The sequence below is a fragment of the Terrapene carolina genome, unplaced genomic scaffold (genome assembly GCF_002925995.2).
Source record: "Terrapene carolina triunguis isolate 2854851 unplaced genomic scaffold, T_m_triunguis-2.0 Scaffold230, whole genome shotgun sequence".
In the NCBI taxonomy this organism is placed as follows: Eukaryota; Metazoa; Chordata; order Testudines; family Emydidae; genus Terrapene; species Terrapene triunguis.
In genome coordinates this window covers 1036918-1052424 of record NW_020664581.1, presented here as the reverse complement: position 1 = coordinate 1052424, position 15507 = coordinate 1036918, and the positions used below count along the sequence as shown (strand labels likewise).

The following is a 15507-nucleotide window of genomic DNA, read 5'->3' as shown; positions in this document are numbered from 1 at the left end:
GCCAGTACTCCAGGCAATGATTTGGGGGTAGCAATTCCAAAACCCTGGCTTGTAACACCCCAGTTAGTCCACGGACCTCTGCTGGCTTCCTGCAACCCCTGCAATTCCCCTTCTGATTTCAGTGCACCTCACTCCTGATGTGCAGAACCCCCGAAAACTATGTCGCTCGGCTGACAGATCTCAGTCCTGACCTGCAGCACCGCCGGCTATGTCCACCACGAGCTTCTCCTGCACAGAGACTACTAGCTCTGCCAAAGCGTTGTTTTAATTTAGACAAGGTCACACTCGAGGTATTAAAATGGGACTATTAAACTCATTTGACTTGTGACCTTAAGCTTGAATTCTGACCTCAGAAACTGTAGGTGTGTGACGGTGCTGCCCGTGGGAGCCAACGGAGGTCACTCAATTAGGGTGAACTGCAAACAAAATGGGGCAGACAAACCCCAAACGCTGGTGGTTATTCCAATACTTAGATTTACCAACCAGCACAAAACAGCTTCTATAGCACCTCACTGGTTACTCAGAAGTCCAAACAAGGCAGTTCCCTTAAAGTGCCCAGCCTCAGGCCTCCGTCCAGACACACCTGTCAGATATGATGATGATCACTGAAAAACTTATCTCATCATATAACAGAAAAGGTTCTTCCAAGCCCAAAGATCAGCCACATACCCAGGATCAATTATAACTTAGAATTTACCCAAAATACACGCTTATAGTCAATTCTTATTAACTAAACTAAGATTTATTAAAAAAGAAAAGAGAGAGAGTGTTGGTTAAAAGATTAATATACAGACAGACTTGAATTCAATTCCTGAGGTTCAGATACACAGCAGAGATGGTGAGTTTGTAGTTGCCAAAAGTCCTTTTAGAAATAGTCCAGAGGTTATAGTCCAATGTCCATATTCAGGGTGACTCCAGTCAGTGACTGGGGATCTCAATCCTTGTGGCTTAAGGTTTCCCCCTCTTGAAACCCAAAGCAGATCTGAGATGCAGAAGGATCGTGTCCCAGGGTTTTATACATTTCCAGCAGCCTTTTGGCCTGAGAAAACAATAGGCTTAACTCTCCTTCTCCCAAACATCCTGGCAATTAGCACAGGGTAATTTATCCATTAAAGAGTTCAGATACAGGTTACCACGACCTTCAAAGAGACATAGAGACAATAATACTATTTCCCTCAAGTATCATCATAAATGTTAATACTTCTTTTTTTGATCTTTGAATCAAAGCTATAGCAATAGACAAGACTTGTTTGCTTACATCACAAGACCTGAGCAAACACCTCCCCTTCTACCTCTAACAATGCAGACTTGCATTTCAAAGCTCTATTCATTTACAGATCTTCCTAACAAGTCTCTACAGTTCGGCCATGGGTCAGGTCAGTCGGTGAGTTGTTTAACTCTTTCTGGCCCTGTCACCTTTCAATGAGATATTATATTATACTCATAACGTCACAAGGTGCAATAGCCACCCCCGCTACAAATTGCCATCCTCGTATTAGTCAGGCACTAGGCACTTTGTAAATGGAGGAAGCAGCCCGCCCTGTCCCGCAGACCTCACAGGCTGGGAGGCAAGGTGTGGAGGAAGTTACACAACATAAGGATGTGAAAAGGGATCAGGGTGGTGGGGATAGACCCTGGCTAATTAGTTCCTTCCCCATAAAGTAGCAGTTCACCCAGAGGAAAAATACATGAGACAATTAAGTAGAAGACTCAGTCCCCAGGGTTCTATCAAGTGTGCTGCGGAGATAGCGGCTCATTGGTGGAACTGAGCCATCGTTCCCCCCTCCACATCCTGATCAGCCCTTGGTGCGAGTTAAAACAGCTTCAGTTGTGCCCCATCCTACTCTCAGCACATCTCCCATGACGGAGGGGCCCAGGAGACTGATACACCACACAGGGATTGCCCCAAGCAAGAGACGCCCTCAGCTGCTCCTTTGCGGCAGCTTTAAGCTCTCTCTGAATTGCTAATGTAGTGTAGGCAGGATCCAGCACATGGTTTTGTTAGATGTTGAAGAAGTGGGTCTTGAGCAGGCATTTAAATGAGAGAGATGCAGACCTGTGGACCACAAGCACGACCACATCGGGTCAGACCAATGATCCATCTAGCCCAGTATCCAATGTGACAATGGCCAGTGCCAGGTGCTTCAGAGGCAATGAACAGAACAGGGCAATTACAGAGCGATCCATCCCCTGTCATCCAGATCCAGCTTCTGGCAGTCAGAGGTTTAGGGACACCAAGAGCAGGGGGTTACACTTCTGTCCACCTTGGCTAATAGCCATTGATGGACCTGTTCTCCACAAATTTATCTCATTTTTTTTTTTAACCCAGTTGTACTTTTGGCCTTCACAACATCCCTTGGCAACGAGTTCCTCAGGCAGGTTGACTGTGCATTGTGTGAAGAAATACTTCCTTTTGTTTGTTTTAAACCTGCTGCCTATTAATTTATTTGGGTGACCCCTGGTTCTCATGTTATGTGAAGGGATAAATAACATTTCCCTATTCACTTTCTCCATACCATTGTTGATTTCATACATCTTTACCACATTCACCCTTAATCACCTCTTTTCCAAGCTGACTAGTACCAGGCCTGGTCTACACTGGGGGAGGGGGATCGATCTAAGTTACGCAACTTCAGCTACATGAATAACATAGCTGAAGTCAACGTACTTAGGTCTCCTTACCGCGGTGTCTTCACTACGGTGAGTCAACTGCTGCCGCTCCCCCGTCGACTCTGCCTGCGCCTCTCGCCGAGCTGGAGTACAGGAGTCGACGGGAGAACGCTCAGGGATTGATTTATCGCGTCTAGACTAGACGCAATAAATCGATCCCCACTGGATCGATCGCTGCCCGCCGAGCCGGCCGGTAGTGAAGACATTTTTAATTTCTCCTCATGTGGAAGCTGTTCCATGCCCCTAATCCTTCCTCCTCCACCTTAATTGAATTGGCCTCATTAGTACTGACCCCCCACTTGGTAAGGCAACTCCCATCTTTTCATGTACTGTATATATACACTGCTTACTGTATTTTTTCACTCCATGCATCTGATGAAGTGGGTTTTAGCCCACGAAAACTTATGCCCAAATAAAGTTGTTAGTCTCTAAGGTGCCACAAGGACTCCGCGTTGTTTTTATCTCGGAACAGATGCCCACTCCAGGAGTCCTTTCCATTAGAATTCTCAGAGACCGTCTCCTACACATATTCACAGAAAAGACAAACTACAGATTCTGCGCTTATCAATATTCAACCAGAGCTTTCCATTTTAAGCCTTGGAATTGGAAATTTCAAATAGCCACGATAGAGAATCTTTCATTTCCAATCATACTCCCGCTCCCAAGTGTAGTCGCTCAGCTCTTGCACAGAAAAAGAGATGAGATTTTTTCCCCATTAGTAATAAGTCAGATGTGAATCAGACAGGCTTTGGGAGCCTATTTTAGGTGACAGCAACACATAATTCCACATTAGGCTAATGGAGTGTGGAAATAAGGATGTACATGAGGCCAGACAGGGAAAGGGACATGGAAGCTGACAGCTGGGCTTGGGTGCTTCAAAACCAGTTTACGGAACCACCCTGTGCTGAATCTCTGGGAGCGTTTGGAAAAGGACAGATCCTCAATGCCTCTAGAAGCAGAACGTTCACAGAAAATAGCCACTAAGGCCAAAACTCTTACTAGACTAGGTTGGCACAAAACAGCCGTGAGGTGCTTTCATGGGAAGGGTGGAAGCTGAGTCCAGGAAACTGTCAAAGCTGGGCTATTGCTAGCCCAACGTAACGCCTGGTGTCCTGACGGCTGGACTGATGGTAGAATGCTTCTGCAGACCTAGGTACTGCCACTTGGGGAGCTGGATTTCCTAGAGCAACAAAAAACCCTTCCACTGCTGTAGGAAGTGCCGGCACTATGGAGCTGTAGTGGCAGAGCTGTTGTGCCGTAGCTGTGCTGCTCTAATGCCCGTAGTGTAGACGCCCTCCGAGGGCTTCATTGACTTCAGAAATGCCCAGGTCGTAGGATCTTCCCTGCAGCCACCCAGCTCCAGTGTGATGATCTGAGGGACGGGCTAGAGCCAGGGCAGCCACCTCCTCTCTGGTCCAGTCAGGGCCATCACTGCAAGTGGCCGCATTTCCACCAGTCCTGTCCTATGACCAGCAGGGGCACTGCTGGGACCAGCAATTGCACTGCCTCTGTGTGCCTAGAAGGCTTCCTAGAGGCTCTCATCCGCCGGGCTACTGGCCACATCAGCTCCTCACTGGACCATGCATTATCCCATTTTGGATGAAGGTCCCGTCCTTGCATCACAGACATGGTTGAATGCCACTGCCATCCCTACCCTAACACACCAACCCTCCCAGAGGATACTCTCTACGTCACAGGCCAAGGGAGACCCCAGAATGCACCATGAATAAAAGGAGACAGAGAAGCTCTCCTGTTCCTCTCGAAACTCAGATGCAGAAGATGTTCCACCCCAGCAACAAACACATTTAAGTACATCTCTATGTTCTGTGAGGCAAAGGACAAAGAGGGACCTACAGCTCCTAATGGCGTACAGACCTCCAGACAGAAACCTGGTCTATTTCCTGCAGGCTCTGCCAGAGCTTCTGCCCAGCACAGTACTGGAGCCCCCCAGAATTCACGGCCTTGGTGACTTCAGGCTCCATATAGACTGTAGGGTGGAGATGGATGGCAGGAGAGAGGTCACTTGATCATTGCCTGTTAGGTTCACTCCCTCTGGGGCACCTGGCATTGGCCACTGTCGGTAGACAGGATACTGGGCTAGATGGACCTTTGGTCTGACCCGGTACGGCCTTTCTTATGTTCTTATAGACAATGCAAAAGATGCAATAGTACCCTACCTCATTGAGCATATGGAAAGTATGGCATTCTCGCAGGCAGTCTCTGGATCCACACGTGCAGCCAGACATACGCTGGATCCTATCTTTGGCTTAGGACTAGATATTGGAGATGTCACCAACATTTCCTGTTGGTGACAGCTTCAATATCCAGGCAGAGCTCAGAGACTTCCCTCCTCCCCTCCAGGGTAGCAAACAGCCAAAGCTGGTGTCTCCCAAGATTCCTGAACTGCTAGGTTTCCAACTTGCCCTACAAGAAGCAGCCCAAGGCACAGATGAGTTAATACCACAACACGTTCACCTGATGGCCACTGCCACAGATGCCTTGGCCCCAAGCTGCCAGCTCTCCCCCACCCCAATGACCAAGAAGATCACCGTGGTTCATAGATGAACTACGGCAGATGCCGTGCACAGGGAAGTTAAAACGCTAGTAGCACAGCAAGTATACTGAATGCAGCACAAACAACTCTGACAGGATTTCGCCACCGCAGTAAAGGAGGCAAAACAAGTCTCCTCCTCCACAATCAGTGACACAGAATCAAGAACAGCAGAGTTATTTTGCATATTGAGCCGGCTAATCAACCCACTTCATAGCCCAGACACCAGACCCAGGCATCTCCTGCTGTGAAGAGCTGTCAGTATACTTTGTTGATAAGAACAACCGAATACATATGAAAATAGGAAAGAAAGTTCCACCCCTCAACAGCTCATATTATCTACCCCACTACCCCTGTCTGGGCTTGGCCCCATTACACATGCCAAAACTCAAGAAACTCTGAAAAATATTGGTGCCACCACCTGTGAAAAGGATCTATGCCCTTCCTGGCTGGTGGAAGATAGTGAAGAACAACTACCCCCATTACTAATGGAAACAGTCAATGCCTCCTTCAGAGCAATGCGTCTATCAAACACCTTCAAATGTGCAATAGTTCACCCTCTCTTCCCCACCACGGATGCTGCTAAGGGAAAAACGTCTGGCACCGGTGCATGTGGCGAGCACGCACACCTACTGTGGAATACACAGGAGCAATCACTCGAAGAAGAACCCTGAGATATGGGCAGCAGCAACACCCCGTTATGCCAGGGCTCTATGCCAGGGAGACTTTCCCATTGGTATCCAGATCCCTCTGAGGCAGTGGTGTGCAAACTTTTCCTGTTGATCCCCCCCCCATGCCATTAATGGAATCTATCCGCTCCCCCCCACCCACCCCCATTACTGCACAGCCCAAGCTTCCTCAGCAGCAGAGCTGGGACTGAAGGCAGGGCTGGGGGAGGAGATGGGCCTCGAGGCGGAGCTGGGACAGAAGTGGAGTTGGGGTGGAATGGGACTGGGGTGAAGTGGGGCTGGAAGTGGGGTGCTCCCTCCCCATCCCCCAGGGGGGCTGGCCTTGGCCAGGAAGCAGAGCAGGACTGAAGGCTGAATGGGGTTGGGGGAGGAGTGAGGCTAAAGGCGGAACTAGGGTTGTCCTGGAGTCTCCAGGAATTAATATTTAATTAAAGATTATGTCAGGTGATGAAACCTCCAGGAATACGTCCAACCAGAACTGGCAACCCTAGGTGGGGCTGGGCTGGAGGCGGAGCTGGGCTGGAGACGGAGCTGGGCTGGAGGCTGAATGGGGCTGGGGGTGGAGCTGGTTTAGGGACAGAGTGGGGCTGGAAGCATGATGGTCGCTCCCCGTCCCCCATGGGGGCTGGCCTGGGCGTGCCCCGCAAACATTCCTCTGCACCCCCACCCCACAGTTTGGGGACCACTGCTCTGAGGATAACTCGGAGAGACAAACATTGACAGTTGTATGTCACCCTAAGCTGGTGTTCAGAGCTCTGGCGGCGACAGACTCACTCTCAGGCCACTGCCGCCCACAGAATGTGCCCACTTCACAGCCTGAGGCCAGGAATTTTTGTGCACACCCAGCAGCTCGTTTCTGGGGCAGGGAAAGGGTCATTTCTACAACTGTGGGGCCAATTCCTGGGTCTTTGCAGTTGGGCTTTCTCTGTCCCTCCACCACACTCTCTGCCATAAGCGGTGTCTGTTGTCAATCCTGCAGGGTTCCTCACAGACTGCCAGCACAGCCTTCACTCTGCTGCTGAACCTAGCAATGGCCATTGTGAATTATCTGCATGTGCAGACAAAGCAGCTACACCTTCCTCCTTGCCACTCCGTACCCTTAGTAAGCGTGGCGGGACCCCAGGCAGGTAGGACAGTGGTGGGGCTGTGACAAGGGCACGTACCAGGCCAGGTCACTAATACAGAGTGATCTGGAGCGCTTAGTAAGCTGGAAACAAGCAAAAATGTGCATTTCAGTATAGCTGATTGTAAGGCCCTGCATGGAGGACGGGGAATTCTATCCTGGGAAGCAGTGGCTCTGAAGGCGACTTGGGAGTCACGGAGGATAACCAGCTGAACATGTTTCAGAGTAGCAGCCGTGTTAGTCTGTATCCGCAAAAAGAACAGGAGTACTTGTGGCACCTTAGAGACTAATCCATTTATTAGAGCATAAGCTTTCATGGGCTACAGCCCATATCTTCGGATGCATATGAACATGAGGGCCCAATACAATGCTATGGCCACACACACAGATCCTTGGCTGTCTACACAGGGACTATTGAATAGGGGTAGAAAGGTTCTATCGCCCCATAGTTGGCACGGATGCAATCACTACTGCAATACTGTGCCAGTTCTTGTGCCCACCCTTCAAAGAAGGGTGTTGAAAAATTGGAGAGGTTCATAAAAGTATCACGAGAATGATCATAGGATTGGAAAACATGCCATAGAGTGAGTCTCAAGGAGCTCAAGAGATTAAGCTTATAAAAGAGAAGGTTAAGGGGTGACTTCCTTACAGTCTGTAAGTGCCTCCATGAGGAACAGAAATATGGTAACAGAAGGATCTTTGATCTATCAGGCAAGAGAATAAGGTCAAATGGCTGGAAGCTGAACTGGGACAAATTCAGCCTAGAAAGAATGCATGTTTTTATTAATTTTTTTAGAACCATGAGGGCAATGAGCCAGTGGAACAATTGACCCAGGGCGTGGTAGATTCTCCATCACTGACCATTTTTAAACCCCCTTGACAAACAGATCTTACCCCAGACCTGACAATCTCACTCCAACAACCCCGTCTTGTAGAGCATTTATCCGCAAAGAGGAGAGTGCAAGGTACCTACAGCAAGCGAGATGTACGTCGAAGTAATATTTAGGGAATAATGTATTTCGAGTGGAAGTGTGCTCTGTGGACTTGGAGTAAAAGTTAGCCACCAGGGGCTATCTTGGTGATGGCCCATTCAGGCAGTGGGGAGCTGCCACCCAGTCCTTGTTTGCTGGTGACGGAACCCAAGGCTCAGCGTCTAGCCTTGCTCCACCCCGAGACTTTCAATGATAAACCAGCAGGGACAACCACAAACCATCATAACCACTGGGAGAGACAAGAGGAACAGCACAACAGACAGAGAGCCACCCTGTCTCTGACGGAAGCCACGAGACCGTTCCCGTATAACAGGGAGGGGAAAAGCACTCTAGCCTTTCCCTGAGAAGACATCTTGGGGAGCAGGGATGTTCTCTTGAAAAAATGGATCCTGCTTCCTGGGAAACCACCCACCTCTGCCACAGACTGAACCTGTTTGGGAGGTGGGTGGGAGAAGAGAGATGTGCTTGGTTAGATAGGGAAGGTGACTACTCAGTGTAGATGTAGGTTTGAGTTACGAGTCTGTTTTGTAGTGTAACCATGTTTCCACCCCCTCACACCTCTACTTAACTCTCCAGTCTCTCTTAATGAAATGCACTTTTGTTTTATTGTAAGTGCTCACACGTGCTGTGTGTAATACAACAGCAATGATTTCAGGTAAAACCGGGCTACGCTGCTCCTTTAGAATCATAGAATATCACGGTTGGAAAGGACCTCAGGAGGTCATCTAGTCCAACCCCCTGCTCAAAGCAGGACCAATCCCTGCTTTGGGGGCAGAGGATGGGGATTTCTGTGAGGAACCAGCCTCAGGAGCTGGATCTCACAGGGAACAATTCAAAGGGACTCAGGTGCCCCTCGTTAACCTGCAAGGCAAGGGCAGGGCTGGCCTAGCCCAGAGAAGAGTGCCTGAGAGTCTGCGAGTGGTAGGGAGCTGGCACCCGGCCAGACACAGGCAAGGCTTCCTTGCACGAGAGGCAGGGGGTAATGTGGTGACTAACAGTCCAAGGCACCTGGATCATTTTCTAAAAGACAGGCTGTGGCTCAAACAGGAGTTAATTCAGGGAAATCCTACGGCCGGTATTATACAGGAGTCAGACTAGATTAATCACATGGATCCTTACTGGCCTGAGACTACACGATGCTATGACTCAACATGGCACTCTGCTATAATAAATCAGCAGGTGGAAAATAGCAGCATGACCAGAAATTGTTCTCACGTTTCTGTGCAGCATGTGTGATAGATCATCTTTCAGAAAAGAGCCCCTCGTCCGTCAGCCATGCAAGTCAGCAGGGCACATTCCACAAAAGTACAGACCCCTGGAAAGAGGTGGGCAGGAGCAACTTGCCTACAGGTCAGTCTCACAATTTCTGCCCCGGGTAAGGTTTGAATCGACATGGATTGCATGGGTATAGTGCAGGTTCAATGACCACAGGTACTGTGGCAAATGGGCTCTGCCAATCCCCTTCCTCGTCTGGCTGCGCGTGCACCTTTCAGTCTCAGCACACAACTGATTGCAAACCCCATTCGAGAGAGCTGAACTCTTCCTTTAATAACTTTCAATGTGGCTTCCCCAAAGGGGCAGTGGGTGCCACGTACTAGCTGAGGCAAGGGCTATGTGATGGACAAATCAGGGCCAGGGTTTGATCCTCAGAACTACGCAAAGAAGTTGTCAGAACCTGCTGATTTTGTAAAATACTGTTTTCTCCCCAGGGAGCTATATCTCAGGAACTTTTTGCTCAAATGAACCTAAATTTGGACCATTCACCCTCCCATGAGTCACAGAACATTTCAAGCCACTCTGAGTAAGCATGCTGAGTTTAGAGAAATTAAGAGAGGCATCCTTTAAATAGAAAGTGGTGTTCAACCATACAGTGGAACCAGCACTGCCCTATAATCGTAACTGGGTATGCTGCCTCCAGAGTGCCCCCTTGTGGCCTGTGGTGGCACTACAGCAGCCCTGCCTCAGTTTCCCCTTCTCAGGACTCCTTAAAAGCTTCACACAGTCCAAGGTATTCAGAACAGATTCCCCCGGCTGGGTTGTTGTGACAATTAGTCTCTAACTTTGGCCTGCTTCAGAATTTACCATGGAAAGCAGGTCAAGTTATTTTCAATAAAAAGTGTTATAAAAAGGTGCAAGACAACCAGATAGACTGAATTAGTTCATGTTGATAGAATTCAAGAATTATATTGAATTTATGCTTGGTAAAAACAGAAGATGACACAGGATCAGAAATTAATTAACCCCAAATTGGTGGGTTGGATATTGGGCCTAACTGGAAGACAAACGAATGAGGAGAGGGGCTATTCCACCCATCACTCCCTTTTGGGGTCTGAAAAGAACAAAAAGGCCTGTGGGGAAAAGAACAGCTAGAAGAACAGAGGGAGACACTGAAGCAAGCTCCCCCATCATGGATGCCCCCACCCCACCTCGTGAGCCCTGGACCGTCTCTGAGGGATGTCCCGACCTGCTTCCTGTCCCACTGACATCACCACCCCCGCTAAATCCCAACCACCACCGCAGATAAAATGGGTTTGGATTTAACAGTAGCAGCAGCAGCTCCACCCATCTCAGCTGGCGTCTCTGTTCCCCACAAGGACAGTTAGCACCATCAGAGAGACTCAAACCAGGGGCTTTTCCTACTAAGACTCTCTCCAGCTAAAGGGGGCGGGAACAAGGGAGGCTGCTCCAAGGAAAGTCCTATCCAATACTTCACATTTCATAGGCTCTTCTTTGGCCTTCTCCACATCCCCCAGCCCTTCCAGCTGGAGTGCAACCCTGCTCTTCCCAGCAAGAGGAGCCTCTCTGCTGGGAGCTCATCTGCACCAGGACCCTCCCTTCCCCAGCTCACACCCCTCCAGCCCTCTGGCTCTAGCTCTCCAGCATGGAGACATCAGTGGCTAAGTCCCTCCACCATTGCCCGGCCTTCAGCCCTCTCTAGCCCTGGAGAGATCAGCTGGCAAACCCCTCTTGCTGCTTTCCAGCCTTCAGCTTTTCCCCAGACATCAGCTACAGCTTCCTTCAGGGACCTCTTCCGATCTCCAGTAGCTCTCACCTGTTAATCTCTTATGCCCAGGCAGCTCTCACCTACCACCTCCTGACCCTCTTTTAAGGCGAACTGGGGTCAGCTGACATGGGGCAGGCCTCCCAGGCCCCAGCACACACTCACATTAGGGGAGAATGTGGGGCTGACATAGTTCCCCCCATGCACCCTGCAACCCAGCCCCGTATCACTCCTCCAGTGTCCCTCCCCCCACCCAACTCCATTTATTCCCCTCCCGGCAAAAATTCACATGTAATTAGAATAGTTTCAGCAGCTCCTGAATTTCCACTTTGCTCAAACTACACCCCCCACCATTTGCTAGAGGCTGCTTGTAGCAACAGGTCGACATTTCATTTTCAGATTTCTGCCAAGGGTAGGGTTTGAACTTGCAGTGCACAACAGTAGCTTAAGTCCAGCCACAAGGTCACGTGAAAACTGGGTGGCCTGAAACTCTTGGCTAGTCTTTCTGCATGCATGCACTGCAGTCTGGTGTGGGAGTGTTTAGCACGTGCTAACACAGAGAGCTAAACTCTTCCCAAGAGGCTGTGGGATCCATGCACTAGCTGGGACCAATGTCAGGTAATTGAGATCAAACGAGGGACAATCAGAGCCACAGTTTGAGCCCCTGGTGTGTGCAAAAAACATTGGTAGAGTCTGTCAATCTCCAGAACTGGTGGGGGGAGCTGTACCGCAGGAACCCCTCGCTCAAGTGACCCCAAGTTTGGATCACTCCCCCTACCCCATGCCCCCATGAGGCATACCGCACTCCAGGGCAATCTGAGTACGCGTGTGCATTTTAGCACAATTAGAAGAGTGACCCTTTGAACAGAAAGGGCTTCTCAGTCTGAACTCTAGCAGAGCTGGTGCGCCATATGAGCCTTGCAGGATGTTCATCAACAGTGCAGTCACTGGCACTCCAGGACTCCTCGCTAGCACCTGCCACGGCCCTGTGCGCACAGGAAGCAAGCTGCCTGTTTTACACAGCTGTTGGAAGGGTTCTGTCATGACCACACCTCCTTCCCAGAAGGCCCTGCCCACACATGGAGCCACTTTGGACGATCAGATGTAACTTGTGTCTTTTTTCAGATGTATGGAAAGCACCAGATGGACTGGCCCCTTGCTAGCCACTCATGCCGCGCTAGGCGCTGTTCCAGGAGGCCAGAGCGTCCTGAGGTGAGCAATTGCTCACTAAGCCAATGTCTGCACATGGCACTGAAGAGGGCACTTGGCAGGGGAAGCAAACCAGCTCCATGTCACTCAGCCGCTTTGCTTTCAGTGCATCTTGTGTTAGAATGGTGCGAGGAAAGCATGAGATGCACGTGGGAGTCGGCTTCTTATGCAAGCATATGCTGAGCCCTGATTAAGCGGACAGGAGCCCCTGTGAATCACAGGTCGTATCACACTGACAGCCACTGCTGAAAGCGCTACAGCCACTCATCTGGGGACATCTGAATTGTCTCACATTTGGCACCCAAAAAGCCAGTGGTAGGATTTGAAGCCATTGTCCTGTATGACTAAATAATGCTCCCAGAGGGCGGCAAGCACATAAGTCCCGACACTGAAAGCGCTGAAGGTGGGAACTCTGGACTGGGCGCAGCAAAAGAATCACTGACAAATTGACTAGACCGTGACTTCTGTTATTTTGTGGGTTTCAGTTTATGGCCTGGCACCCAGGGCAGAAGATGGGCAGCCTGAGAGTTCTGTGTAAGTGGAAGTCAACAAGTCTGAATTGCTGGGGGCTGGACACTGCCTTGCAGAGGAGGCACTCAGCCCAGCATCTGAGACAGTCACCCTACCCGAGCAGGAAAGCTTACCTTGCCGTGGGTCATACTGTCGCATCTGCACTTCCTCAACGCATTCTGCCGGGAACCAACCGGTCCGTCCTTTCACGGTTCCTTCCCAGAAGCCACCCTCACCAATACTGAGCACTATGGAAAGAGAAACAGACACACAGATCAGAACAGGCAGAGTACAGAATTACCATGCCCAAGTACATGGTCTGTGGACGTGCACAACCTAGGAAACAAGTCTAGAGTCCGAGTCTGGACACTGGGGAAGGAGCCACCTAAGGCTACGTCTTCACTACCTGCCGATCCGGCGGGTAGCAATCAGTTTATCAGGGATCGACTTACCGCGTCTCGTGAGGACGCGGTAAAATCGATCCCTGATCGCTCTGCCGTCGACTCCGGAAATCCACCTCGACAAGAGGCGGCAGCGGAGTCGGCGGCAGCGGTCGGCTTTCCCCCGTCCTCACCGCCAGGTAAGCCGACCTAAAATACGCAACTTCAGCTACGGTATTCACGTAGCTGAAGTTGCGTATCTTAGGTCGGAACCCCGCTGTAGTGTAGACCTAGCCTAAGAGCCCTCGGAAAGGGTTGTCTTTTGTCCTTCCGGCCTCCTCGGTTAGACAGTGAGAGACCTGGGGTGCGTGCAGTGATACGCTTGGAGAGAGAGCCAGGAGCATCCACCCTGTTCACAGGAAGCATTGGAAGGGAAGCCAGGGTGTTCCAGAGACGTCAGGGGCTTTTTGGAAACAAGATCTCAACATAATGAATGTGTTGACTTTGCAACGTCAGATGTCTCCTGCAAGGCAGGGAAGCACTGCCAGTATTTTACAAACAGGGAAACTGAGGCACCAAGGGGACAGTGATTTTCCCAAAGCCAAACAGCAAGTCAGTATCAGAGCTGGAATTAGATCCCAGGAGTCTGGCACCCAGTCTCGGTCTCCCAGAACTAGAAAATGCTGCCTCTAAGAGTGCATCTTCCCTGCAAAGAGAGGCGATGCTGTGTTCTTAACTCGGGCTAGCTAACGCAGATTAAATAGCAGTGAGACCAAGGCCACTCAGGTTACAGCCGATACAGGAGCCTGGGGCTGAACTCAAGCTGCTAACCTGAGTTAAGACCTGAGTGGCCTTGTCCTCGCTGCTCTTTTAACCTGAGTTAAGGTACAGCCGAGATGTCTTACCTACTATCAGGGCACTTCAACATCAGTGGCAAAATCCTCCCAACCTGTCAGGAATAACTAATAACCTTCCCTTCCCAAGTCACCCACTCCCAACAGCCCAGGAAAACAGAGAAGTCTTGAAACAGCTCCGGAAGACTAGGCCAAGGGCCGAAGTGAATTCCAGAGCCAAGGGTCCCTCGCTGGCATCTTGCCAGCAGCCCTTTTCTGATTAAGCCAGGCACTGGTCGGCTGACACCTCACTGATTCCCGTGCATTACTGCAGCAACAAAGGCCAAAACCAGTAAAAGTTTATAGGTTGAATCCATCATCTTTCATGACCTCTGAAAGTGACTTGGGAGCCAGTGCAGATCCCAGACCACAAGTGTCACGCTCCGCATAAGAGGCTTTGCCAAGCAAGAAAAGCTGCGTTCTGCCCCAGCTGCAGAGTGCTCTGCCGGCACAGCCCCACAAAGGCAGTGCCCAAAGGTGAAACACCTGGATCCCTGTGGGGAAGCCCCAAATGCAACAGTGGTGGCCAGCAACTTTACAGCAAGCATAAGCGGCATGAACTGCTCTCGGAGCACTCAACAGGACCCGGAAGGCTAATCTGAGTAACAAAGGGTGGGCAAAAAGAGAGAGCTCTTAGAATCACTACCAATTCCTCTGGCTGTTCCCCCATCACCACCCCAGTCTCACCCAGATGAAGCCCAGACCAGCTCCCTCTCACCCAAACCCCAGGCACTCAGACGATCGATCACCTTCACCATCCCGGTCCCAGCAAATGGAGCTGTAGAACTAGTCAGCAAGCCCATGTTGCCAACCCTCAGCTGCAGGCTGAGCCAGAGGGGTAAATGAACAGACCCTTCACTACCACCCGGAATGAGGAAGAGTTGCCCGGTATTGCCCGAGTGAAGAATGGAGAAACTGAGACTCGTGGGGCACAGTGGACAGATCTGAATTTGATCACTAGCAGGTGGAGCCAATGAGATATTAAGGAATAGATAATACTGATTTATTTCAGCGTGGCACCATCTGAGCCACATAGGGTATCTACACTGCAAAAATGGTGTGTTCTTAAGTCCAATTAGCTAACCGAGGTTAGCTAACTCAGGTTAAAATAGTAGCAAAGACATGGCAACTTGGCTTTAATGAGGGTTTGCAGCTCGAGTTAAAGCCTGCTGTGGAGCCAGAGTTTGAATTCGAGCTGCTGGCTCACGTAAAAGCCAAGTTGCCATGTCTTTACAATTTTAACCTGAGTTAGCTAAAGCGGGTTAGCCAACCTGAGTTAGCACACAACTCTTTTTGCTGTGTCGACATAACCTTAGACAGGGACTATCGCCTCCTTGCTCCATGACACAAGAACTCTGCATATGCCTCACAAAACTGCAATGGTCTTTCTAAATGCCCTATTATTTATTACAGCACTCTTGGGTGGGCCGGGCATTTACAGAACAAACACTCCCAAGACCTGACAGTCTGAGGGCTTATCGACATGCAA

The 15507-nt window shown here is 50.1% G+C and overlaps 1 protein-coding gene across 1 annotated transcript in view; it reads right to left on the bottom strand.

The window, feature by feature from the left end:
• Positions 1–14821, bottom strand: part of LOC112101948 (SH3 and multiple ankyrin repeat domains protein 3) — a 205631-nt gene extending 190810 nt beyond the window's left edge. Inside the window, exons 1-2 of the mRNA XM_026656392.1 lie at positions 14737–14821; positions 12880–12993 (exon numbers count right to left, since the gene is read on the bottom strand). Of these exons, the coding sequence (XP_026512177.1) occupies positions 12880–12993; positions 14737–14821 (199 nt within the window). The remainder of the gene's footprint in view (positions 1–12879; positions 12994–14736) is intronic.
• Positions 14822–15507: the final 686 nt, after the last annotated feature.